This window comes from Gavialis gangeticus, unplaced genomic scaffold (genome assembly GCF_001723915.1).
Source record: "Gavialis gangeticus isolate Ggan-Ray unplaced genomic scaffold, GavGan_comp1, whole genome shotgun sequence".
Taxonomy (NCBI): Eukaryota; Metazoa; Chordata; order Crocodylia; family Gavialidae; genus Gavialis; species Gavialis gangeticus.
Window position 1 is genome coordinate 6931943 of NW_017728994.1, and position 23728 is coordinate 6955670.

A 23728-nucleotide genomic window follows, 5' to 3' on the forward strand; every position below is an offset into this window, starting at 1 on the left:
CCCCGAGTCTGCAGCCACAACCCACCCTCGCCCCATGCACAAATCTGGGGGGCACATGACCCCTATGACTTCCCCGCACTACATGCAGTGGCAGGGAGGTGCCTACCCCTCCTGTGGCCCTTCCCCACCTCCCACTCCCTCCAAACAAGCCACCCTCATCTCCACCCCGACCCATCTGGGTAGTGCCAGCCCCAGCCCCATTCCCTCCCTCACCATGGGGACCTTGATCTGCCACCCCACCCAAGCCCCTTACCCCCAACAGACTTACTGGCCATGTGTTGGTCTCCATGCTGCTGGGCTGTGTATCGGCAATCAGATTGGCCAATCTGGCTGGTTAATAATCAGCCATCAGTATCAGCCAAAAATATTTTTATCAGTGCACCCCTAATTTATTTGTATTGTGACAGAACTTACAGCTAGGGACAGGTGTTCATTTTCTGGGAATCCCAGTGCTGGAAATTGTGAAAAGAGGGGTGGTTGTGGGAGGGCATACATACAGGCATTCTAACCCCCTGGCTGGAGAGCAACAAAGTTGCTTCAAAGGTGAGCTCACTAGCCAGAGGGCAATAGGGTGTTGCTCCTTTGCTCCCTCTGCCTCCATAGAAGACAAAAGGCATCATTCGTATGAGTATCAGCTGGACATGGCTGCAGGGGAGAGACACTCCCAGGGAGTGGGCATGCTCCCTGGCCCTGTTCCTCCCCTGTGAGTGAAATGGGGCTGTGTTCACATCCCGAGCTGCTAGGTCTGTGGCTGGTCTATCACAGTCATACTGGTTTTGTGCAAGGGCCCTGGGCATTCCCTGTGGATTGATCTGTCCCAGGTGTCTCTTGGATGGGTCAAGCCATGAGAGAATGCCTCATAAAAAATAGAGTTGGAAGGGACCTCAGGAGGTCATCTAGTTCAACATCCTGCTCAAAGCAGGGCCATCCTCAACTACATCCAGCGAGGGCTTTGTCAAGCCAGGCCTTAAAAACCTCCAAGGATGGAGATTCCATCACCTCTCTAGGTAACCTGTTCCAGTGCTTTCTTTATCACCCTCCTAGTAAGAGTTTTTCCTAATATCCAACTTAAACCTCCCTTGTTGCAACTTGAGACCATTGCTCCTTGTTCTGTCATCTGTTACCACTGAGAACAGTCTAGTTCCATCCTTGTTGGAACCACCCCTCTGGTAGTTGACGGCTGCTATCAAATCCCGCCCCACCCCGAGTCTTCTCTTCTGCAGACTAAATAAACCCAGTTCCCTCAGCCTCTCCTCAGAAGTCATGTCCCCCAATCTCCTCACCATTTTCATTGCTTTCTGCTGGACTCACTCCAACTTGTCCAAATCCTTTCTATAGTGGGGGGCCCAAAACCAGACACAGTACTCCAGATGTGGCCTCAACAGTGCAGAATAGAGCAGAATAATTACTATCCTCAATCCTCCAATTTGTCTGGGTCACTCTGAATCCTAGCCCTATCCTCCAGTGTATCTACTACACCCTGCAACTTGGTGTCATCCACTAACTTGCTCAGAGTGCAATCTGTCCCATCTTCCAGATTGTTAATGAAGATATTGAACAAAACTGACTCCAGGATTGACCCCTGGGGCACTCCACTTGATACTGGCTGCCAACTAGACATTGAACCATTGATTACTACCCGTTGAGCCCAACAATCCAGCAAACATTCTATCCACCTTACAGTCCATTTATCCAACCTATACTTCCTTAGCTTGCTTGCAAAAATGCTGTAGGAGACGGTATCAAAAGCCTTGCTGAAGGCCAGGTATATCACATCCACTGCTTTCCCCACTTTTCTTATCACAGAAGGCCACTTTTCTTATCATAGAAGGCAGTCAGGGTGGTCAGGCATGACTTGTCCTTGATGTATCCATGCTGACTGTTCCTAATCACCTTCTTCTTCTCCAAGTGCTTAGAAATGGATTCTTTGAGGACCTGCTCCATGATTTTTCTGGGGACTGAGATAAGGCTGACTGGTCTGTAGTTCCCCAGATCCTCTGTTTCCCTCTCTTAAAGATGGGCACTATATTTGCCCTTTCCCGATCATCTGGGACCTCCCCCAATCGCCACAAGTTTTCAAAGATAATGGCCAAGAGCTTTGCAATCACATCAGCCAACTCCCTCAATACCCTTGGATGCATTGCATCCGGCCCCATGGACTTGTACATGTCCAGCTTTTCTAAATAGACCCTAACCTGTTCTTTCACCACTGAGGGCTGCTCATCTTCCCCACAAACTGTGCTACCTGGTGCAGCAGTCTGGGAGCTGACCTTGCCTGTGAAGACTGAGGTAAATAAAGCATTGAGTACTTCAGCCTTTTCCTCCTCATCTGTCACTAAGTTGTCTCTCCCATTCAGTAAGGGACCCACACTTTCCCTGACCTTCCTCTTGTTCCTAACTTACTTGTAGAAACCCTTCTTGTTACCGTTCACGTCCCTCGCTAGCTGCAATTCCAACTGCGCTTTGGCCTTCCTGACTTCATCCGTGCATGCCTGAGTATATTCTTATACTCCTCCCAAGTTGTTTGTCTAAGCTTCCACTTTTTGTAAGCTTTCTTTTTTATGTTTAAGTTCACTGAAGAGCTCTCTGCTACGCCAACCTGGTTGCTTGCCACATTTGGTATTCTTCAAGCACATCAGGTTTGCTCAGTAAGATTTCTTTATAATACAACCAGCTCTCATCGACTCCTTTCCCCCTCAGGCTGGCCCACTCCCACTGGGCTCTGCTGATCATCCCATGGCTTGATGTGTCCCAGGGACATATGAGATAGGTCAAACTATGGGGAAAGTTTGAGCCATGGTTGGAGGGGGGATGTGGAAGAGTACAGGGAATGCCTTCTATCACTTGCACAAACATAAGATGACCTGCTGGGGGGGAATTGGCACCATGGCATAAACAACCCCATAACTCCTGGAATAATCTAGGCTTTGTCCAAGCAGAGGCAACAAGGGCCCTTGAAAGGCTTTCTGAAAGTTTGGCACTGGGTGGGCCATTGGGGAGATGGTGCTCTCCCTCCCCCCAAGAGAAATATACAGTTGTTAAAAGTTGCACTAGAAAACTTGAGAGAGAAAACTTCCTGATTTGGACTGCTCTTTTTTTGTGAAAGACCCAATTTTCTTGCATGAAAATCCTTTTGAATGGCTGTATGCCACCTTTTGGTGCTGGGAGAAAGGTGTTTCTTTCAGCATAAATGTAACAACTCTCCATAGCCTAAGAGTCTCAGTTATGGGACCTGGACCTCTCTCTGCTAGGTTTTGTACAAACACAGAAGAAGCTGATGGTCCCTGCTTCAAGCAGTTTACAATATATTTTGTAGGAGCTGGTGGTTAAGTGCGTACATACCTGGATATTGGCACAACAACCCCTTGGGTTAGTTTAAGGTTTTCCCTTGGTTTTCTATACTTACTTTTTTATAATTAGATATTGCCTTGAGGTTCCAGTCAGGATCTGTGCCACATCTGTGCCAAGCACATTACTAACATATTGAACATGAAAGCCCTATCCCAAAGATCTTGCATACCAAATTATGCCTATGCCATATTGATAACCTTGGAATTTCTTTACCTAGACCAGGTAAAGCAAGTGCAAACCTCTTGTTATGAGCTGTCCTGCCCTAAAGGTATAGTTAGATCCTTTTATAACAGAATATTATAATTTCATATTGTGAGAAATGTAGCTTCATAGTGTGTTATGTTTGTGGAATGGATGACAAAATTAATGTTAATTAGTTAAAAAAGAAAGCATGGGGGGAATCCACTCCTTTAATACAAAGACCAAGATCACAAAATTGTATACATGAATGCTGTTAAGTGGCCTTTTGTAGCCTTTGAAATGTTCACAACAAATTTGGAAGTGTTCTTCATGTACACTTTTCTCATCTGTTTTATCTGTTTAAGGTGGGAATAAAAACCTGACTTTGTCTAGAGTTTTGAATCAGGCCAAGTTACCAGTCATAGATTTCAACACATGTCGCCTGCAGAAGTTCTGGGGACACAGAGTCCGACAGTCGATGATCTGTGCTGGATTCAGGGATGCTGGTGGACCTCCTGCTGCCTGCCAGGTACAAAAAATCAACTGCTAATTCAAACTCTATAAAAACTTCAGGGTGTTAAATTCAGCGACCAGGCAGTTTTGGGATTTTCCACAGAATTCCCTGTGGCTGCCTCTGTCTTCCAGAGCAGTGTTCTCTATGAAGCTGCATATGCAGCGTTCTTCAAATTTCACTGGTATAAGATGGAGCACCTTTCTGCTTAAGGGGTGCAATTCAATACACAAGACAAGGGCTGTTGAAACTTCTCTGTTGAAAGCAAATTAGATACGTAGCAGCATTAAAAATAGACGCACCTGAAGGAATAGGAAGGGCTGCCCTGCAGAGGGACAGAGTGCAAAGAGACAGAGTTTGTCCCAGAAGGGACACTGTTTGCCCTGAGGGCGTGTGAAGCTTTTTTGGAGGTAGCCCTCTTGCAAGTGGGAGGAGTGATGTAACCTCAGCAGAGTTTGAATGAGAGACCTTAGGAAAAGTCTGGGAAGAGTCCTGGCCTGGGATTGGTTGAGAGGCTTGGTTAAAAGAGGGGAACAGTTTTCCCGGGGAGAACACAAAGGGGAGAGAGAGGGGGTGAGAGACAGGCTGGAGACCAGGGAAAGGATCTCCCCACAGCCATCTCTCCAAGAGCCCGTGGCAGAGCCCTGCAGATGTAGCAAATAAATCCTATAAATAGTTTTATAAGGGTCTGCAAGGTTGATTGTAAGGGGAGGCTCTCCACTTGGGGACCCTGCAGCAGCTACCCAGAGAGCTGGGTAGGGCCACTGGCTACCAGGTACCCCAGGATCCCACTATTCAGGTGAGGGTGTGTGGGTAGTGTCACGCCCAGGGTTACAGATATGATTCTTGGTGAGACAATAGTGACACATTATGATTGTTTTGTGTCAAATTATAGGAAGCACTTGTTGGTTTGATAATCTACAATGTCAAACTTAATTTAATGATTATTTCTTACAGGGAGATTCAGGTGGACCACTGGTTTGCCAAACTGGAGGAGAAAAATGGGAAGTGCATGGTGTAGTTAGCTTTGGACCTATTGGATGCAAAGCAGAGAACAAGCCCAGTGTCTTTACCAGGACTTCTGCTTTCATTTCCTGGATTGAAGCAATCAGGATCCAGGATCATTTTTTGTAAAGATAAGAAGTAAACTAAAGTTGGGGGCTCTGGGACAATTAAAATCTTGAAATAATAAATACAGGATTCTGTGCTTACTTGTAACTTTGAGGCTAAATGCTGGTGGTGAATGAGGAAGATAAATCTGTAGTACTGTCCATTTGTATCCCCCACTTAGAGGGTTTACAGGAAGTTAGCTGCTTTCTCATCTTTTCTCTTTCTCAGTTTCTTATTTTCTTTTTTCTCCTTAGATGGTGACCTCAAACTCTTCCTTCTCCCTGCAATGTGGGGGCATTACCCTACACTGATGAGTCTTCTCCCCCTCCCCCTGTTCTGTGAGTGCAATAGCAGAAGGAGTAAGATAGAGCAGAACAAATAATATTGGAGGAATAAAAAAGGTACCCCTAGTAACATTCAGGGCAAGTTCAAAAGCCATGGGTGGTCTTTTTGCTCAGTGGTGATAGCTAATTAGCCATGTTAGTTTAAAGTCAGGTGGAAGACAAGGCAGGGTAGCACCTCTTAGTGCCTTGTTCAGTGCTGTTAAGCAGGAATCCCTGTATCTTACAACAGGCTTGGATGAACTCTGCCGCCATAGGTACAGTGACTGCCTAATGGATCCAACTGCAAGCACCGGCATCTCCTCCTTCAGGACATACAAGAAGTGCCAGGAACTGGGGGCTGCTCTGGGACAAGAGCTCAGCAGGGAGCTCATCCTGCAACAGCCGTGAGGGAAGGAGGGAGATCTTTGGGGTAGGAGAGGAAAAATAATGACTGCAAAAGGCCAAATCTCCCAGGCCGGGTGTGGAGACACCTCCGATGTCTCTTGCTTCAAAACGCTAGCATTTCTATCGCCCCAACCCCCAGATAAGTTAAAATCCAGCCGGGGGGGGGCGGAAGGCGCGTCATTTCCAACTCTGTCCCCACAACTGGCTGGCGCCGGCTGTTTCCTGCCTCCTCACTTGGAGATCAGGCCCCTTCTTCTCCCCATTCGACTCTTCCTTCCCCCACAGCGGCCGCAAGTCTCCTCGGAACAGGCCGCCACAGCCTCCAACCCGCCAGGGGGCAGCCTCCCCGCGCTGCGCCGCAGTTCTCGCGAGAGCTGCGGCAGCCCACGCTCTACGCTCCGGCTGTGCAGGACGAGCTGCTGCTGCCGGTAAGTGCGGGCAGCTTCGGGACCGCGGGGGAGGGCTTCGGGGGCCAGCCGAGAGGCAAAGGAAGAGAAGGAAACTGCCCTGCGGCACCGGCGTGGGGAACCCTCGTCCAGGCCCCGCGTGGGGCAGCGTCGCCGCTACCCGGGTGTGTCTGCGGCCCCGGCCCTGTGGCTCTGTCTTCCGGACTGCTGTCCAACGCCGTCTCCGCCCGCTCCATTCCCCGGAAACAGCTCCGGCCCCGTGCTCGCGGCCTAGGCCCCCGAGCCCTGCTGCTGCCTGGGCCGGCTCTGCAGTTGCGGCTCCCCTGGAGTGCGCAGCTGCAACCTGACTCCGGGGCCTCCCAAACTGCGGGGAGCCGAAGAATCACTGTCCTGCTGACAGCCCCGATCGCTGTTGGCTATTTTAGTGATGAGTGCTCCGTTGCCTCCAGTAACCGCCAGGTCCTTCCCTGCAGTGCGGCTCGGCTGCTTGTCTGTGTGCTGTTGTTCTGTCCCCAGTGCAGGACTTGGCACTAGTCCTTGCTGAATTCATTCTGGTTTAGTGCAGAGCACTAGCCCAGTGCATCCAGGTTGTTATGGATCCCCAGCCCTCCAGTGTCTGCAGCTCCACCCAAGATGGCACCAAAATTCACAAGTCAGTTCAGTGTGTACATGGCCCCATTGTCCAAATTGTCAATAAAGATGTTGAGCAAGACGAGACCCAGAACAGACCGCTGGGAACCCTACTTCATAGCTCCTCTCAACCAGACATTGAGCTGTTTGAACCCAGTGATCCAACCAGTTCTGTGCCTGCCTTGCCGTACTTTCATCTACTCTGTATTTCCCTTGCTTGTTAGGAACCTCGTGGGAGACGGCTGAAGAAGTCTTGCTAGAGTCAGGGTGCATCACATCCGCTGCTTTTCCCCAACCACAGAGGCTATCGTCTTATCGTAGAAGGGAATCAGGTTGGTTTGGCATGACTTACTGTTGGTGAAACCAAGCTGGTTTCTTTGGACTTTCTCTTGACATACTTTATTGCTTTTTATGTCCCTTTCCACTTGCACCTAAATTGTGCCATGGCTTTACTAATTTTCTCTTTGCATGTCCATGTGATACTCTTCTACTGTTTCCTAGTAATATGACCGATTTTCCACTTTTTGTAGAATTCCTTTTTGAGTTTCAACCTGAATCTATTTTCCCACACCTCATGTACTTCAGTCTTGAAGGGAAATACCTTTTGATTTTCCTAGTAAGATCTACCTTTAAAGATCCAATATTAAATTCAAATTATTTTAACTAATCAGTGTCTCTGCCAGTAACCAGTCTTAAGTTATTTGCTTTAACAGGATATACTTAAAAGATAAGTATATCTTTTAAAAAGGAGGGTTTTTTTGGGTCCTGTTGCATCTGTTTTTGCCACATCTATATCATGCAGTGTGATAACCCTGCATGTGCCCTGTTTAACTGTAGTTCTTCTGTCACTGCTCAAAGTTCTGTTTTTTGAGGTATAGTGCAGGCTTTTGTAACACATTGCACAACTTGACCACAGCATTTCTGCAGTGGGGATGCAGCGCAGCCTTAATGCAATGGAATGGAGCAAGATGGACATAATGTTGGAGTAGAAAGTACCTTAACAAGTGTATTTGGTTTGATATGTAGTTTCTTATTAATCTGCCATTTGTTGACTTTGCCTCTAAATAATTAAGTTAATGAGCTGAGGGAAATGGAGTTTTCATTTCATTTGCAAGACATGAAATGCAAGACATAGGATGGAGTACACCCTCAAGATGACACCAATGTGGGGGGAGTACTTGATACATTGGAGGGTAGGGCTAGGATTCAGAGAGACCTCGACAAATTGGAGAATTGGACCAAAAGAAACGTCATGAGATTCAACAAAGACACATGCAAAGTCCTGCTCTTAGGACGGAAGAATCCCATGCACTGGTACAGCCTGGGGACAAACTGACTAAGCAGCAGCTCTGCAGAGAAGGACCTGGGGGTTACAGTGGATGTCAAGCTGAAGATGAGCCAACAGTGTGCCCTTGTTGCAAAGAAGGGCCTACTGGGCTGCATTGATAGGAGTGTTGTCAGCAGATTGAGGGAAGCGATTATTCCCCTCTATTTGGCACTGGTGAGGCCACATCTGGAGTACTGTGTCCAGTTTTGGGCCCCTGACTACAGAAAGGAAGTGGAGAAATTGGAGAGAGTCTAGTGGAGGGCAACAAAAATGGTGAGGGGGTTGGGGGACATGACTTATGAGGAGAGGTTGAGGGATCTGGACTTATTTAGTTTGGAGAAAAGAAGACTGAGGGGGGATTTAATGGCAGCCTTCAACTACCTGAAGGGTGGTTCCAAAGAGGATGGAGCTAGAGACTGTTTTCAGTGGTGGCAGATGACAGAACAAAGAGTAACAGTCTTAAGTTGCAGCAAGGAAAGTTTAGGCTGAATATTAGGAAAAAAACTTTCTCACTAAGGGGGTAGTAAAACGCTAGAACAGATTACCTAGAGAGGTTGGGTAATCCCCATCCTGGAAGTTTTTAAGATGCGGCTAGGCAAAACTTTGGCTGGGATGATCTTGTTGAGGATGGTCCTGCTTTGAGCAGTGTTGGATGAGATGAGCTCTTGGGGTCCCTTCCAACCCTAATTTTCTGTAATTCAATGAAATGGAGACCACTAAATGTTTCTCTTCTAACTTATTAACAGCAGCATACACAAACTTCATGCTTTTTTGAAGGCAGAAAAAATATATTTGCATGTGTGCATGCTGACACACTGTTTTTGAAAAATGCATGCTATTTTGTATTGAAATGTTCATCTCTATGGATTAGTCTCTCCATTTGGTTACAGTGCTTCCCTATCTGCTTGTTGCAATTCCTACAAACCAACTGTGGGTTGAGTACTCAGGAAATGCACAGTTTGTTGTTGGTGTAATGGGAAATGATTCTTCTAATATAGACAAGCAGTAACAATTTAAAGAGTTTTCAACACTGGCTCAATTTGGACTATTGGGGAGATAGTGCTGACAACCACAAGAGGTAATTTTACTAGTGTAGACTGGGGTCTGTCAAATATGAGTCTTATTCAAGCACGGTTTCTTTGGTGATTAAGTTTAGGAAACTTCAGTTTATTAGAGGTGATTTTTGACTTTGTTTGCATTCAGAGTTCATGGGAGTAGTCATAGGTGAACAGTAATTCAGCTACTTATGCTGTAGATTTAAAACTGGTAAAACTGGTTCCACTGGTAGATTGCCTAGGCAACTAAATGTCCCCATGCCCCCCACCACCAAAGGCATATGATCCTTTCATTAAAGCAACAGCACTTCTAAGTCTCTTGAACTTAAAAGTCAGAGGAGGAGTATAAAAAGTTAATGTTTTAGGGAGCAGGGAAAGGACTCTTAGTTTTGAGTACAATAGTTTTATCATCTCTCTCACTCTCCTGAGGCCACACCTCAGTCACGATTTTACAGACGAACATTTAATGCCTGGAGTTAGTCAACAGGCATTAAATCTTCCTGAGGAGTTACTAGTTAACACAGTTTCCCCCCATTTTTAGATGCGTGTTGATGGACAACTCTGAACAGGTAACATGCTGCCATCGATACCGGACTTGCTCTTCCTGTCAACTTCAGTTTTACCTTTTCTGTTTTCTCTGGCTATTCTCTCCTTTGGTGCTGTGTGAAAGAGCCAGGGAATCTGGTTCTGGAAGCTGACTAGAGACTAAAGAGCAAACTGTAGGGAAAAGAGAAAGCTTTGCCTGTTTTAGGCAGACAAGATTCTTTGGGTAAATCTGATATCTTTTATTAGACCAACTCAAATAGTTGGAAAAAGTCTTTACAAGGTTTTGGGTATAAATACCCTTGCCTATTTTAGGCATCGCTGTGTTTCTTGTAATAAAGCATGCAGACTGAAGCATAGCTTCTAAGTTGGTTTCCTTTAGAACAGGGGGGTAGGAATGCTTTATATAGATTTGGCTGTTATTAAGGCAGAAGCAGAACATTTAGATACTTAAACATGACAGATATTTACAGAGTGTTAGCCCTTCCCCCTACACACACAAATATACCCATAGGGTTATTATTTCATGTGTGCGTTGTTAGGTAATGCATATTGCCACATCTCCACTGGATATGGCAAAATAGTGGAATGCATTGCAGTGCTTGGTTTTGTGGTTTGTGGTTTAAACTGGCAGATGACAGGAGAAAATATTTGCTGGAGAAAAAACAATCATTGGGTTAATTGGCCACCTGTATTGCTAGGGTAGAGCCAAATGGAAACATATGGGGTAGGTACACTCCTGACTAATATGGAAGTCTTTAAATGGTCCACTCTAGCTTTTGAGAATATTTTTTGAAATGTGAGATGTTAATGTTATACATATATTAACTCTGACATACGTCAAAACCTAGTAGATAGGATATTGTTTTATGATTATCACTTTGAGATGTTGGTCCTAAATTTAAATGGTCCTTTATGGGACCTGTATCAGCAAGAGGCATTCTAATAGTGTAGTCTGACCTTAAATGGCTACTTTTGAGAGATCTTGTCCTGTTGGGTTCCTGTCCATCTGTTGCATGGAGTGCTCCCTTTTTTATTTTTTAATCTGGATCTGGAGAACTTCTGATTCCTTCAGTTTCAGGAAGAGTGGAGTAGATGTTAGATTTGTTCACTCAGAAGTCATAATTTAGGGCATTCAGGTGCACCTGAGAACTGATTTTGGAGGAAATCTTATCATTTGAGGTTTCATTGGGGCAGGCTGAAGTAGATGCACACCAAGTAGTTAAAGCCCTGGCTTCAAAAATACTGTTCCACTCCTGGTTATATTTTTAGTCTCATATAGATATTCTGACAGGATTAGATTGACTCTTGATGTAATTATTGATATTTACTATTTTTTCTAAAGGCTCGGTTATTTTAAAGGAAATCTTCATGACGTGGCCTTTTACCTAATGCCAGTGAGTCCTGTGTGTGCAGGTCTTTTCACGTATGTGTTCCCTACCTTGTACACTCAGTGCCAGTTCCCTTCATTTTTTCCAGGAGTGACAGCCAGGGATCACTTGCAGCAAGAAGGGCAGTTCAGTTTCAGGTGTCAGTTCAAAGGGTTGTTTTGCCCCCGTTTTCTATTTGGCTTCTGGCCGTTTGAAAAATCCCTGGGTGATAATTTTGCAAGGGAGCTCATCTCCTCCCCCGGACCTTCACGTTGTGGTCTGGCCTGGCCCCCAGTCCCCGCGCCCGGGGCACAGCCGGGAACCCGGCGCCCTGCGGCTGGGTCGGCTCGTGTTGGGGAAAGGGGTGAGCTGGGGCGCAGGGAAGCAGCGAGACCCGTGGAGAAGCCCGGGCTGCCCTGAGGGCATGTGAGGGCTCTTCCTGGTCCGGCCTGGCGCCCCCCACCCCCGGCTAGCGCCCGGTTTTCGCCTCCCCGCCGCGCTGCGCCTGAGCTGGCGCCTCCCGTGAGCCCCGGTCCCGCCCCGTGCGGACGTGCAGGATCGCGGCGCTGCAGTGGCTGCCGGGACACGTGGGCGGACCCGGCGCCGCGCCCCGCCGCCTGCAGGCGGCTGATAGAGGCCAGAGCAGGCGGGGCGCCGGCTGGCCGGCCTGGGCATGCGGGCAGCTGGGTAGGCACGGGGGCTGTGGTGTGTGACTGAGGCCGCGTTGCAGGTTCATTCGCGGCGCGGCAGGATGCACGTTAACTACCAGGCTGTTAACTAGCGGCTCCGAGGAGAGGACGCGAGGACGCGCCGCGGACTGAGCCGTGCTGTCCGGGAGCGCTCCCCGCGGGGCCGGGGGCCGGGCTGGTGCTGGGAGCGCAGGGGAGGAGGCTTCGGGCTTAGAAACCGTCGGGCTGTGCTCACCGGTGTCCGGCACTAGGACAAGTGCAGCTGCAGCTCAGATAGGAGAGACCCGGGCTTTTCTCGGAGGGAGGGAGCTCATTTCAGCTTTCACCTGTGTTTAAAGAAAATGCAATCCAGATGTTTAAGTAAAGCATTTCGAAACTTAGAAGACAGTCACCAAGTTAACTTCTAGCTGCACTTAGTTAACTGTAGCTGTTTCTAAACTCTTCTGCTCTGCATGTGATTAAAATGCACAGCAGCTTACTGGCTGAGTCTTTTAACTTTTCTATGTATTGTACCAAACCTATGTAATGGAGATAGCAGCCTTTGTGTTCAACGTCTAGAGTTTCTTGGTCTTTACTGAAATGCACTGTCAGGTTTTTTGGGTAATAATTGGCATCTAAACCTGTAAGTGTCTTTTTCCGTGGGCCATCTCCTCTTTCCCTTTCCCTCCCCAATTAAGGAATGAGGGACTCAGGACTATATTATCTACCAGCAGAGGATCTGCCCTTCAGTTATTGTGATTCTTTAGATGAGACTTAAAAATTACTGGGCTCTTACAACCCCAAAGGTTTTACAAAATAAAAAAAAAGTTAGAAAATACAAAGAAGGTCTGTGGAAGGTGAGCTGCTTTCTCATACTCTCCTGTGTTGGTGGTTGTATAAACAGTGGATCAGATTCCACAGTGACTTAATGTTCAAAAAATGTGCAAGTGGAAATGCAGTTGTTTGACAAATGGTAGATGTGAAAAAGCTGTTGTCCTTGTCAAGCCCTTCAAGCATGTTCTTGAGTTAGTGCTCTAGAGTAGAACATTTATGCATAAAACTGCAGGAATAGCATGTTGCCCTTACATTTTGTGGCTGCTGCTACAATTAGTAGGCTATAGTAATATAATACAAACAAAATATTAGAAAGCAGAATACCATTCTTACTTTGGGTATATTAATAGCTGCTAAATAGTGTCACTGTTCTGTGGCTAGCATTACTGTTATTGTTGCTGGAGGAGACTGAAATCTTGTTAGGGTTGGATTCATATGCACACTCTTCTCCAGCTCCACAGGACAGGCCCTTAAAAACCAGCAGAAAGATTCTCCGTGCTTGTTGTTCTTGGCCTGTCCAAAAGATGACTTGGTATTAGCAGTGGACAAGAGAGAACACTTGGAGAAGTCTGGACACATTTATTCAGTTTGTTGCAGTACCAAGAATGCAACTCCTACATCTTCCTGGTTTTCTTAGGTCTTACTTGCAGAGAGAAAATTTGTGAAGATCTAATTTTACCTCCTATATTTGATCCTTTGAGTATTTGGGGAAATGCATTGGAAATGATCTTAAAATTAAATGCTTGCTACTGTAAGTGGTTGGAGTGAAAATTGTGCGTTTCATGGTAGTACTTTTACCTCCTTTGTTTTACACTAGTTAGAAAAAAGTCAAATTTTGATTAGGCTTTAACTAATGTTTCCTTGTTACACTTGGGCAAAGCTTGACCACTTCATTTCAGAGGAGGTCTGAGATTCTGCACTCTCCTGGACCCTTTGAAGTGAATCCAGTGTTTATAGCACAGCCCTGTAGACTGTTAGTTTTTGGTAGGCCACTCAAATTGTGTACCACTGCAAACTTAGGTTCAGTTTTCTTAGTTGTAGGAACATTGTAAAGCTGTGATATAAACAGGAGTGGAGCTGAACTGGTGTTGGCAATCATAGGGCATCATTTCTTTTAAAAAGGTTTTTACAGGCTGGGGTTTAGGCAAATAATAGTTTCAAGAGAGGTTAAGGAAGTTTGATTACATTGATTAGATATTATGGCAGGCAGTATTTGTATTTCCATCTAAAAACTTGATTTGATTTCCATCCAAAAACTTATACAGCCATTGGACTATCTAAGCTATGCAAAACACTTCAAAAGTATATGAAACAAATATGTGGATTTTCAGCCTATTGTTACTTAGCAGCACAAACCACCTTCCTTTTATGTTAATGTAGATAAGCTACCATGCTGAAAAGTTTCCTTGGGGATTCTCAAGACACTGATGAAACCACTTCATTTAATTTTAACAATTTGGTTAAAGCCTCAGTGTTACATAAGTACAGTGATCTGATACACATTAAAAGCAAAAAAGACCACCAATTCTGAGGTTGGTATATGGGAACAAATGTGCAGAAAACTGAAATAGTTGCTGGATGTCGGTTATCTCGCCAGTTTTTATACTGTAAGGTATTTTGACCCTTCAGAAGTTATATTTCAAATGTGGCATCATCAGTAGATGATGGCTAGTCAGAATATACCCTATCCATTGTTTTCCATCCAAAAAGGTATGGAAGTACTTAAAGGGACATTTTGTTTCAACAGTGTGTCAGGAACATTTTCAAGAATGAGTCGACCACAGGACAGGACTGGAAACTCCTGCAGTAAGGAGTCTCTTGCAAAGTGCCTTCAAGCTAAGAAGGACTTGGAGACAGCTCTTGGTGGGATCGTCAAGGCTGAACAGCAGATTAAAGACAACTGGAGAGAGGTATTTGAAATGCGTTTTTCTAGAAAGTTAAGTAGTTTTGCAAATCTTCTGTAACTGTGTTGGTGTTCTGCAGACCTTTGTGGTGCTGTGTGTGAATAGACTGAAATTCTTCCAAGAAGGAGCAAGCATCTTGCTACATAATTCATCCATGCCCTTTACAAGACACGTATCTGAGCATGGCTAACCCAGCCATCCAGAATAATATGTACGCTGAGAAACCGCTGTATCTCACTAAGTAATGTTTTGTACTGGTCTCACAATTGAATTTGTAGTTTGTATGCAGTGGGTTTCCAAGGCTTTGAAATTTACTTACTTATTTATGTATTTATTTAGTTTTAAGCAATTCATTCTTTGTCACTGGAAACTGTTTTTGGTTTAAAATGAAGAAACAAAGATATTACAAATAATGGTAGTACTTGCTTTTAAAGAACTGACCTTTGGGGCCTTTTAAGGGGAATGGTCTTGGCACTAGTAGACTGCAGTGTTAGAAGCTCTTAGCCTTGTGTCTGATGGTATCTCTCAAAATTAGTTCAAGGCTTGGCAGTTTAAGGATTATTTAAAAGTATTAATTTCTCTTAATGACAGTTAATTAAATTTTCCTTTTTTGCAACACTGGGCGTATTCAGCAGACATTCCAGAAATGCTAAATAGAGCTGCTACTTACCTTACAGGTCAAAGCTCAGATTCACAGCTGCATAAGTCGCCATCTGGAATGCCTGCGCAGTCGGGAAGTTTGGTTGTTTGAACAGGTGGATCTCATTCAGCAACTCAAAGAGGAGGCTTTACAGCAGCAAGCACAACAGCTTTACTGGGTAAGCTTGTTGCTTGTTTAACTCAGTGCAACTTTTAGATAGACAGTAGTCTTGCTAGTATATTAATTAGTTTTAAAGTATAAGATAACTTATGAATATCCACGCCTTTAACCTGTGGAAAGAATGTAATAATATTGTTTTGTTTTTGATGCAGCTGTTGGGCCAGTTCAACTGTATTATTCATCAGCTGGAACACCCCCATAGTAATGACCTAGCCAATCAGATTTCGGTGTGCCTGGAGAGGTAAAAATGTTACACAGTATGAACAAATGAGATATTTATTCACTTTACATTGAATTTAAACTGACTTCTGGTTATGCTCCCTGTATGTGGTCTCTTCTTCATTTATCATGTGTGTACTTCACTATGACAGACAAGGTTCTTTGGGTGAATCTGATATCTTTTATTATCAGATTCACCCAAAGAACCTTGTCTACCTATGTCCTCAGACCAACACGGCTACAACCTATACCCCTGTACTTCACTATGAGGTATTCTGTGTTACTGCTAAAACATTAAGGGTAAGATTTCAAAGCAGTCTCAGATGACACGCATCTAAATTCCTAGCACTGTTTTGGAAAACACATTCTGAGATTTTTCTAGTACACCCCTTTTTAAAGAAAAATAGGGAATAGCCTATGTGAAATGCAGCACAGCTGTTTGCATGGGTTATAGTAGCATGGTGTCATAACTGATGGTCCAAGAAATGCAAGGAAGAAGGGTTTTTTGGGGGGAGAGGGGGCAGGGGGAATATGTTTTTGGATGAATTGCATAGTTGGGGGAGATGTTAGACAAGCTTTAGGAGATGAAGTGCCCTACCTTGGGTCTGGGAAAGTAGCAGAGAGCATAGGCTACATTACTAATAACCAAATTAATAGTAAAATAATAATATAAATACTAAATATAAATAAATAAATAAATGAGCTTTTGGCTGCCCATTCTTCTTTTTGAGATCTGAGGAATGGCACTTTGTGCCCCAAAGCTTGTCTAACGTATCTCAACTACACAATTGTCCAGTAAAATACATTGCCAGAAAACCCTTCCTTACTTCTTGGTATGTATTACTCCAGGCGGTAAGTTTTTAATGGCAGCTAAATTAAGGGGAATACCATATTTCTCAGTGTATAAGTTGAGGTTTGAAGCTCAATTTTTAACTGTTAAAATTCAACATGAACTTATGCACTGTATTGCCATCCCCTGCAAGGGCTCAGTGCTTGGCTGGCCCAGGCAGCACCGATCACAGGGAATGGAGCTGCGCCAGCTGAATGCTGAGCCTGGCGCTGCTTGCAAAGGAAAGGGCAAAACTCAGCTCAGTGCTTGGCTGGTGCGGCCCCATCCCCTGTGAGTGGTGCTGCTGAGCACCAAACCCAGCCCTGATCCCATCAGCCGAGCCCAGCATCGCTCGCAGAGGATGGGGCTGAGTCTGGCCTCTGCCTCATCCCCAACTTACACACTGTGCTTATGAAAATTTTCAAGTTTGGCATCAGAAAACAGGTTGACCTATACACTGTGTCGACCTATACATCATGAAATACGGCAGGTGGGAAGACTTGTTCTTGGTGTTAGTGTCTTTAAAGAACAATATTTTAGATGTCTAGAGCTGTGGATAGGTACCTTTTTGGTTTTGTATAAATAGCTAAGTTCTATGTAGTTCAGCTTTGCTAGTGATGGAACCAATTTAAAGCCTTATCCCAAGATTAGCTCATTGTCAATTTCCCAAGCTTCAATGTCTCAGTGAATTGAATTGAATTTATGGGTGAAGCGTTAATTTTATCTAAAACCTGATTTCTTTCAGATTGGGTAACTTGACCCTTAAACCAGAAGAGTCCTCCATCCTGAATTTTGAAGCTGACATGTCCTACCTTCGTCAGGCTATTACATCATTTGGCGCCATCAAAACTATGGTGAGTACCCAGGTTTTCCTGGTGGTGATATATCTGAAAATAGTTCCTTCATATGGTTTGTAGAAGACTAAGGATTTGTAGAACTCCAGTCAACCATTATTCAAGGTAGCTTATTTTTAAAGGTAAAGTTTAGCATAAAATAATGATTCTATTTAATCGTATTATACTTGTCATTGGTAAGTTATAACTGACATTTTTAAGAATTTGATAATCATAGCATGCAGCAGCTCGTTTCCAGTGAAATCTAGACCTGAGCACACAAGTTATGTTATATTTTGTAAGAAAAGCCAGCCTTTTGCTGGTGTTTCAGGAAATCCAGTTTTAGAAGTAAGCCCAGTTATATTCAGCATGTGTGTGTAATATATACAGCAATCCCATTAATGTGTGCCTTCATTACATGAATGTTTTTGTTTCTGTCAGAGATTGGCTGGGGTGTGGCTAATGGTGGTCTTGTATGTAGCACTTGGAAATACCAGCATGATGTAGGGAGAGGCAGTTCTTCAGGCGCTGAGAGTAAAGAGTAGAAACAGTTCTGTTCCGTTCTTCTGGCCTGAAAGGTAGCACTATGCAGACTTTTTTTTGCTTGGTTTTTATGTTGGCAGCCTTAGGGCGCCTCTATACATGCAGCAAGGCTGCTCTGATGCACTGTAATTACAGCGTGTTGGAGCAGACTTGATTAATCAAGTCCGCTGAAACATGGTAATTACCACGCTCCAGCAGGCTCCAGCGTTACATGTATTAGTGGCCCCGCACTGAAAAATGGCAGTGGGGGCGCTTTTGACTAAAGCTTATCAAATGAGCTTTAAAGCATGACTGCTGCCACTTGTCAGTATGGGTGCATGTGATGCTCCAAGTGCTTTCATTAGAGTGGCTCTTGGAGCCCAAGGGGGCGCCCCCATCCCTCCCCCCCCCCAACTCACTCATGGAGCTCGTATATAAATGCCCTTAGGGCGGAAGTACAAAACAGTTCATTAATTGCAACTGTATGTTACAGCATTCACGGTTAAATGTTGGTTTTTAGTATTGAATGAAATCAAGTTTAAAAATAGGACAAATAACTTAATTTATACTTTTTGTAGCAAACTTCAGAGACAGAAAATTGTTCTCCTTGGATACCAGTGCAGAACTGTATCCTGGCCAACTATGAACAGGTAAAGACTTTTGCCATGCACATGCAACTTGATTAAAGAGGAGAACTCTGATGTAATCTACCATTACATTCTCCTAACTGGCTTATGGTTTTGGTTAAGCTATTGCAGTTTGAGTAGCCTGTAGCAACGTGTCCCAGATGAATGTTGCAAAGATCTACCCGTTGAGTGTATATCCCAGTTTCCCTAGGCACTTTCTCTTGGTTCTACTCCTTAAAAAATTAATGTGGGGTTCATTTGCATTCTGTGGAGTGTAAATGTGTTTTCGTCAAAATATTGGAGGGCAACTGAAGTTCTGAGCGCTGGTCTGGGATTTGAAATCGTTGATTGCATTGTACTTATCAGTTCACTGGGAAGTGCCATGGTCGGTCATGGACAGAAGATGAATTAAATGCAATTTATTTTCCATTTAACTTGGGAAGAGGGGCCTATATTCAAAAGGACTGTTTTTATTGCGTTGTAGCTTTCAGCACTGTCTTTAACCCGCTTCCTAAATTATTAGAAATGGATAAACAAATTGCACCTCTAACCTGGCTTTCTGCTACCTGAATGATTTCGGAATTTTTTTAAGACTTTGTGAAAGAGGATTTCTGTAATTCTTCTTCTAGTTAGTAAACGTTGATATAGATGTGTATTTCAAAGTTCTCTCTAGATTGGCTTAGCAAGAAAACAGTTTTTTATAGCAGAAAATATTCTTTATTAGCAGAAACCACTGTATGGAACATTGGGGTTCCCACTCACTGACTGGCTACTTGGAAGCAAATCTGCTAACATTTGTCAGGCTTCGCATGTTCCTAGCACCAATGCTGATGACTGGCTTATGAAAAGGCATGTGCCAGAGACCAACCAGGTATTCTTTTCACATATTAAATAAGCTTTATTAGAGGCAAGATAGTGTTTTACTGCAGAGGTGGTGCAGGAGCACATCTGTTGAACTTCTCTTGCATCTCAGCCTTCCCCTCAAATAGTTCTCAAAATATTGTGCGTTTTAATTATTCAAACAGTAATTAAATACTGCTTTTTGTTGTTAATGGGGCCTACTTATGTTTTTGTCAGGATGTAAGTCCTTCCAAAGCCTGTTATTTTGAGCAAGACTGGGGAAACCTGAAAGATCTGGAAAACTGGCTCCTTCAGAATCAGCAAAGAGAATATTCTGAGAGAACAGATTCCCATAGAAACAAGAGTTCCTCCACCTTCATTGAAAAGAGTACAAACCCAGAGTCTCAGGAGCAAGATGAGATGGATCTTTCTGACTGGTTGCTTACTCCTTCTCCTGATCAAGAAAAAAATAGTGCTTCAGATGAGAAATTGAAATATGAATTCAGGCCTTTTAGGGAGGAATTTAACATAATTGATTGGCTCTCCAAACCTGATTCCTGTGCTAATTGCTGTATTAGCCAGGCCAAGGGTGTAGAGATTGAAAATCTTGGGAATCTTAAGTGCCTGAATGAACACCTAGAAGTGAAGAAGTCTCCCACTGTGTCAAACAATGCTTGGCTCCTTCAGCACCCACAGACACCACTTAAAGTGGAAGATGTGTGCAAAGCTAATGAGCCATGTAACAGCTTTTCAGAGTGTGTGTGTGATGAAAACTGTGAAAAAGAGGCTCTCTGCAAATGGCTTCTGAAAAAAGAAGGAAAAGATAAAAATGGTGTTCTAGTAGGCCAGATGCCTCTACTGAACCCTGAGCCTGAAAAACTAAACCCTGCTGTCAACATCTGGCTTCACCCTTCCAGGCAGTTCGCTGAAGAATCAGCAGCTACTGCAGATAACTTAGAGAAGATTGTCAGACCCCTGAAAGCATTGCTTGAAAGTCCTTTGACAGGTTGGCTAGCTAAATCAGAGCACAAAGCAGCAAGCACAGAAGAAAAAACAAGTATGGAGAAAGCAGATGTTAACTTCAAGAGTCCTTTTCTAGACCTCCTGGCCCCATTCCACCTTCCTTTGAATGTAAACAGTTGGGTGATGAATTCCAAGAATACAGAAAATGCCAGTCAGACTCCATTGGAAGACAAATGGTTGCTACGCAAAAAAGCACAAGTAAGTGCAGTCATAAATGTTTGTTCCTTTATATGTATTGCACCAGCATGACAAACATTAGTATGTATTCACTGTCTTTCCTCTGTTTACACCAAAGCTGTGGTAGTCATTTATTTCAAGGACACTCAACTTAGGTATCATTAGTTCCCAGTCACTAACTGGGTGAATTCTAGTAGGGTTTTTTTTAGTTTCCCAAGTAGCTGAGGCCAGCAATTAATTAGACTTCAGCACTGAGAGCTGCTTCCTATAAACTAAAGTCAAGTATCCTGTTAAAATTATTAGATGTAATTTTCTTTTGTGACCCCTTTTCAGAATTTATAGATGCTGACTAAAAGTAACTTTTTAGTGACTTTTGGACATAATTATTGAATAAAGTCTTATTTTCAGGACTTTGGCCTTCCTACTGTTTGTGACCTTTTTGCCTGCATGAAACTTAATGGAGAAAGAGAAAAGTGGCTGTACCATGCTCCTTTACAGGTGGGATTAATTAAATGTTTAAAAAAAAAAAAAAGTCACCCAATGATGCTGTCTTGAACAACTGTATGTTTTTGAGTCTTTGAAATGATCTAACACTCAGTGTTAAAAGCAACAAGCAATTCACTTTCTCAATAGCTTTTAATTGCTCAGGCCTCTTGAGAGTATCCCGTTTATTTCCCACTCTGTCCTCTATTTTTATGCATTTCTGCCATTTACACTTTTCTGTAAGTTAGTGTTTAATATTGAATGTTTGTATGAAAATTGTGATAACTTGTTAAAATGTGGGATTAAATTTCATGTGCATATTTCATTCTGGGTCTTGGATAAATAGTTAAAGCAAGTTTGGACTTGCAATTCTGTTTATATAAACTCCTAAAGTATTGTTTTCTGTTTATCAGAAAAAGTAACTCTGTATTCTGAACTCTCTAGATGTGAAGACACAAGATTGTGACATCTCTTTCCTGCTGCTCACCACCTTCATGCCCAGTGACTGCAGCCAGCTGAATTTATCATGTTTGCCTCTGACTAATCTGCTTTATTTTTCTTCCAAACTGAATTAAAGAAAAACTATTCATATATAACTGAGTTAAGGTGCAGAAATGCCTTTGTGTTATAATGACTGATTCCCAAGCACAGGTCCAGTGTACACCAACACAATAGACATTGGGAGTTTGTATCCTTCGTGAGCCTGTGTGAATCATTATGGGTTGGTACTTGAAGTATGCTGAAGCCAACACAGTTATAAAATGAATGTCATGGTGCTTTTAAATCTCCATCTGGTGTTTAGACTGTACTAGTTTTTTAACCCAAAGGTTTGCCCTTGTCTTAAGATGCATCCCAGCCTTTACTAGCCCTTAGCTCGACCTTCAAAGATTTTATTTGTATCCTATTTTTTTTAATAATGCAAGCTCAAAGCTATTGTGATTTTTTTTGAAATTTTGAAAACCTACAGTGCTAGTCCTTTAGAGTGATTTAGTAAAAATGAACTTACCTTCCTGAAAGGTTTTTCTCTTAAATGAGTTTTTCAGGTGTCTAGAACAGGTGTAAGATTTAGCTCTTTTCCTTTTCAAATTAATGTCAAACTGAAAAGTTTTCAGTGCTAATCCTGATGCATCTGAAGACCAAGAGCCAACGTTTAAAAAGGTAACATTTGAAATTTTACTTAAAAAAAAAATGAATAACTTCAATTTTTAGACTAATAACTTGCTGTGATAGAGCAGTAAGTCATAATTCTTCATGAGGTAAGAACTAAGATCCTTAAGGAAAAAAAGAAAAATGAACACTGAATGCTTCCTGGTTGGGCTGCTATCATCCTGTTTAGCTAGAAAACACTGTTCAGTGTTTCAAATATTAAAGGTGCCTGTTCCTTTAGTATCTAACTGCAGAGAAGCAAGGTCAGATTAATTTTGTTCACTGTAACAGTGACTGAACCTGAAATATCTCCTTTTAGCATCCAACATTTTTATCCTTTAGCAGCCTTGGTATTTTGGATTTAAATTACCTCTGCATTTAGGATTTTAAGCTATTAGTTTAAGTGCAAACATGGAGTATGTTGGCTACCTTTGTGATAAAAATCAGCAGAGCTATTTAATTTCTCTTGTTCACAAACTTTGAGGGATTTTGCAAAATATTTTTTCTTAAAGCTTGCCTGGAATACAAATGGAAAGACTGGGTATTGCTATAGTGCGAGAGCATTCCTGTTGACTATCAGTGTTTTAGTAGCTTGTCAGCTAAATGTTAAAAAAAAAATCTTAAACCTTTGCACACTGAAGTCGTAGTTTCACTTTGGGAGAATGTGCACATTGACAATATAAACCCTATGAGCTTAAGCTTAGTGGACTACTTAAACTTGTCTTCTAACACCTTGAGCCTTTTACTGAAAGTAAAACGATGATGAATTTGTGAAATTCAGTTTTTTTTTCCTGAACACATATCTTGCTGCATGGAAACACTAACACCAGGGACAGCCTATGTGATTGACAGATGAACTTAATGAAAAGATGAGGGGAGTGCCCAACTCACTTTTTATAGCTCTGCAAGTCAGTGTGTGCTCATTTAGTCAGTTCATTGTAAGCTGTGAAACTTTCCAAATACATATTCATTTATTTGTCTCAACTGACTTCAGTTTAGTTATGGTAATGAATATTCATGTAAAACATTGAGTCTTTTCCATTAAAACAACATTGCAGTCAAAAAGTTTGCATGGTGTGTGTGTTTGGGGGGGATGGGGACAGAAGGGGACAGATGTGATGCACATTGTTTCAGAATACCCTCAAAATAGTTTTAACCTAATAAGGCCAGTTGAGCCCCAGCTGTTACTTACTTACCAGGCTACATTTCAATTAACCTCTAGTCATGACCTCTACACTTGCTACCAGTGGCCCAAGAAGCAGCAGTATGGCAAACATACCCTCCCTGAAACTTCACAATGGACACTTAAGTTTACTGTTAATCTTGAAAAAGTTTAAACTATAATTGTGCTCCCTGCCTTTAGCAGCTGATGAGCCAAATAGTCACTCTCAGCTACTTGGAACTGATGCTGGTGAGCAAGTTATAAAAGACCCAGTTTTTTCATAGTCTTTGAGGAAGTAAGCTGCTGACTGCAAGACGCTTATGCCTCTGAATTAGTTGTTTCCAAGATGAAACTGCCCGTACCTCCTTAAGACCCACTGAAGACCTCAGAACATTCCTTAGGAAAATGGAACTTATAGAAACCCTTGTTT

The 23728-nt window shown here is 43.2% G+C and overlaps 2 protein-coding genes and 1 long non-coding RNA gene across 8 annotated transcripts in view; all 3 read left to right on the forward strand.

The window, feature by feature from the left end:
* The window catches only part of LOC109287308 (elastase-1-like), a 32709-nt gene extending 26607 nt beyond the window's left edge, over nucleotides 1–6102 (forward strand). Inside the window, exons 4-5 of the mRNA XM_019502270.1 lie at nucleotides 3897–4060; nucleotides 5000–6102. Coding sequence (XP_019357815.1) covers nucleotides 3897–4060; nucleotides 5000–5176 — 341 coding nt within the window. The 3' untranslated portion in view covers nucleotides 5177–6102. The remainder of the gene's footprint in view (nucleotides 1–3896; nucleotides 4061–4999) is intronic.
* A 1039-nt stretch (nucleotides 6103–7141) lies between these two features.
* Nucleotides 7142–22267, forward strand: NCOA4 (nuclear receptor coactivator 4). Of its 5 annotated transcripts, none has more exons than XM_019502266.1 (10): nucleotides 7142–7249; nucleotides 14462–14624; nucleotides 15296–15436; nucleotides 15591–15679; nucleotides 17232–17340; nucleotides 18420–18491; nucleotides 19192–19338; nucleotides 19545–20528; nucleotides 20916–21005; nucleotides 21435–22267. In XM_019502266.1, the coding sequence occupies exons 2-10, from the start codon at nucleotides 14484–14486 to the stop codon at nucleotides 21438–21440; spliced, it is 1779 nt and encodes a 592-aa protein (XP_019357811.1). In that variant the 5' UTR covers nucleotides 7142–7249; nucleotides 14462–14483; the 3' UTR covers nucleotides 21441–22267. The 5 variants fall into 5 exon arrangements, with proteins under 5 accessions (XP_019357811.1, XP_019357813.1, XP_019357809.1 ...); XM_019502268.1 differs by lacking the exon at nucleotides 7142–7249 and adding an exon at nucleotides 10046–10068; XM_019502264.1 differs by lacking the exon at nucleotides 7142–7249 and adding an exon at nucleotides 11841–11899.
* On the forward strand, nucleotides 7777–23201 carry LOC109287309. 2 transcript variants are annotated; one of them, XR_002094826.1, is made up of 2 exons: nucleotides 7777–7789; nucleotides 22345–23201. It is a non-coding gene; the product is annotated as an uncharacterized LOC109287309 (long non-coding RNA). The 2 variants fall into 2 exon arrangements; XR_002094825.1 differs by lacking the exon at nucleotides 7777–7789 and adding an exon at nucleotides 8661–8672.
* Nucleotides 23202–23728: the final 527 nt, after the last annotated feature.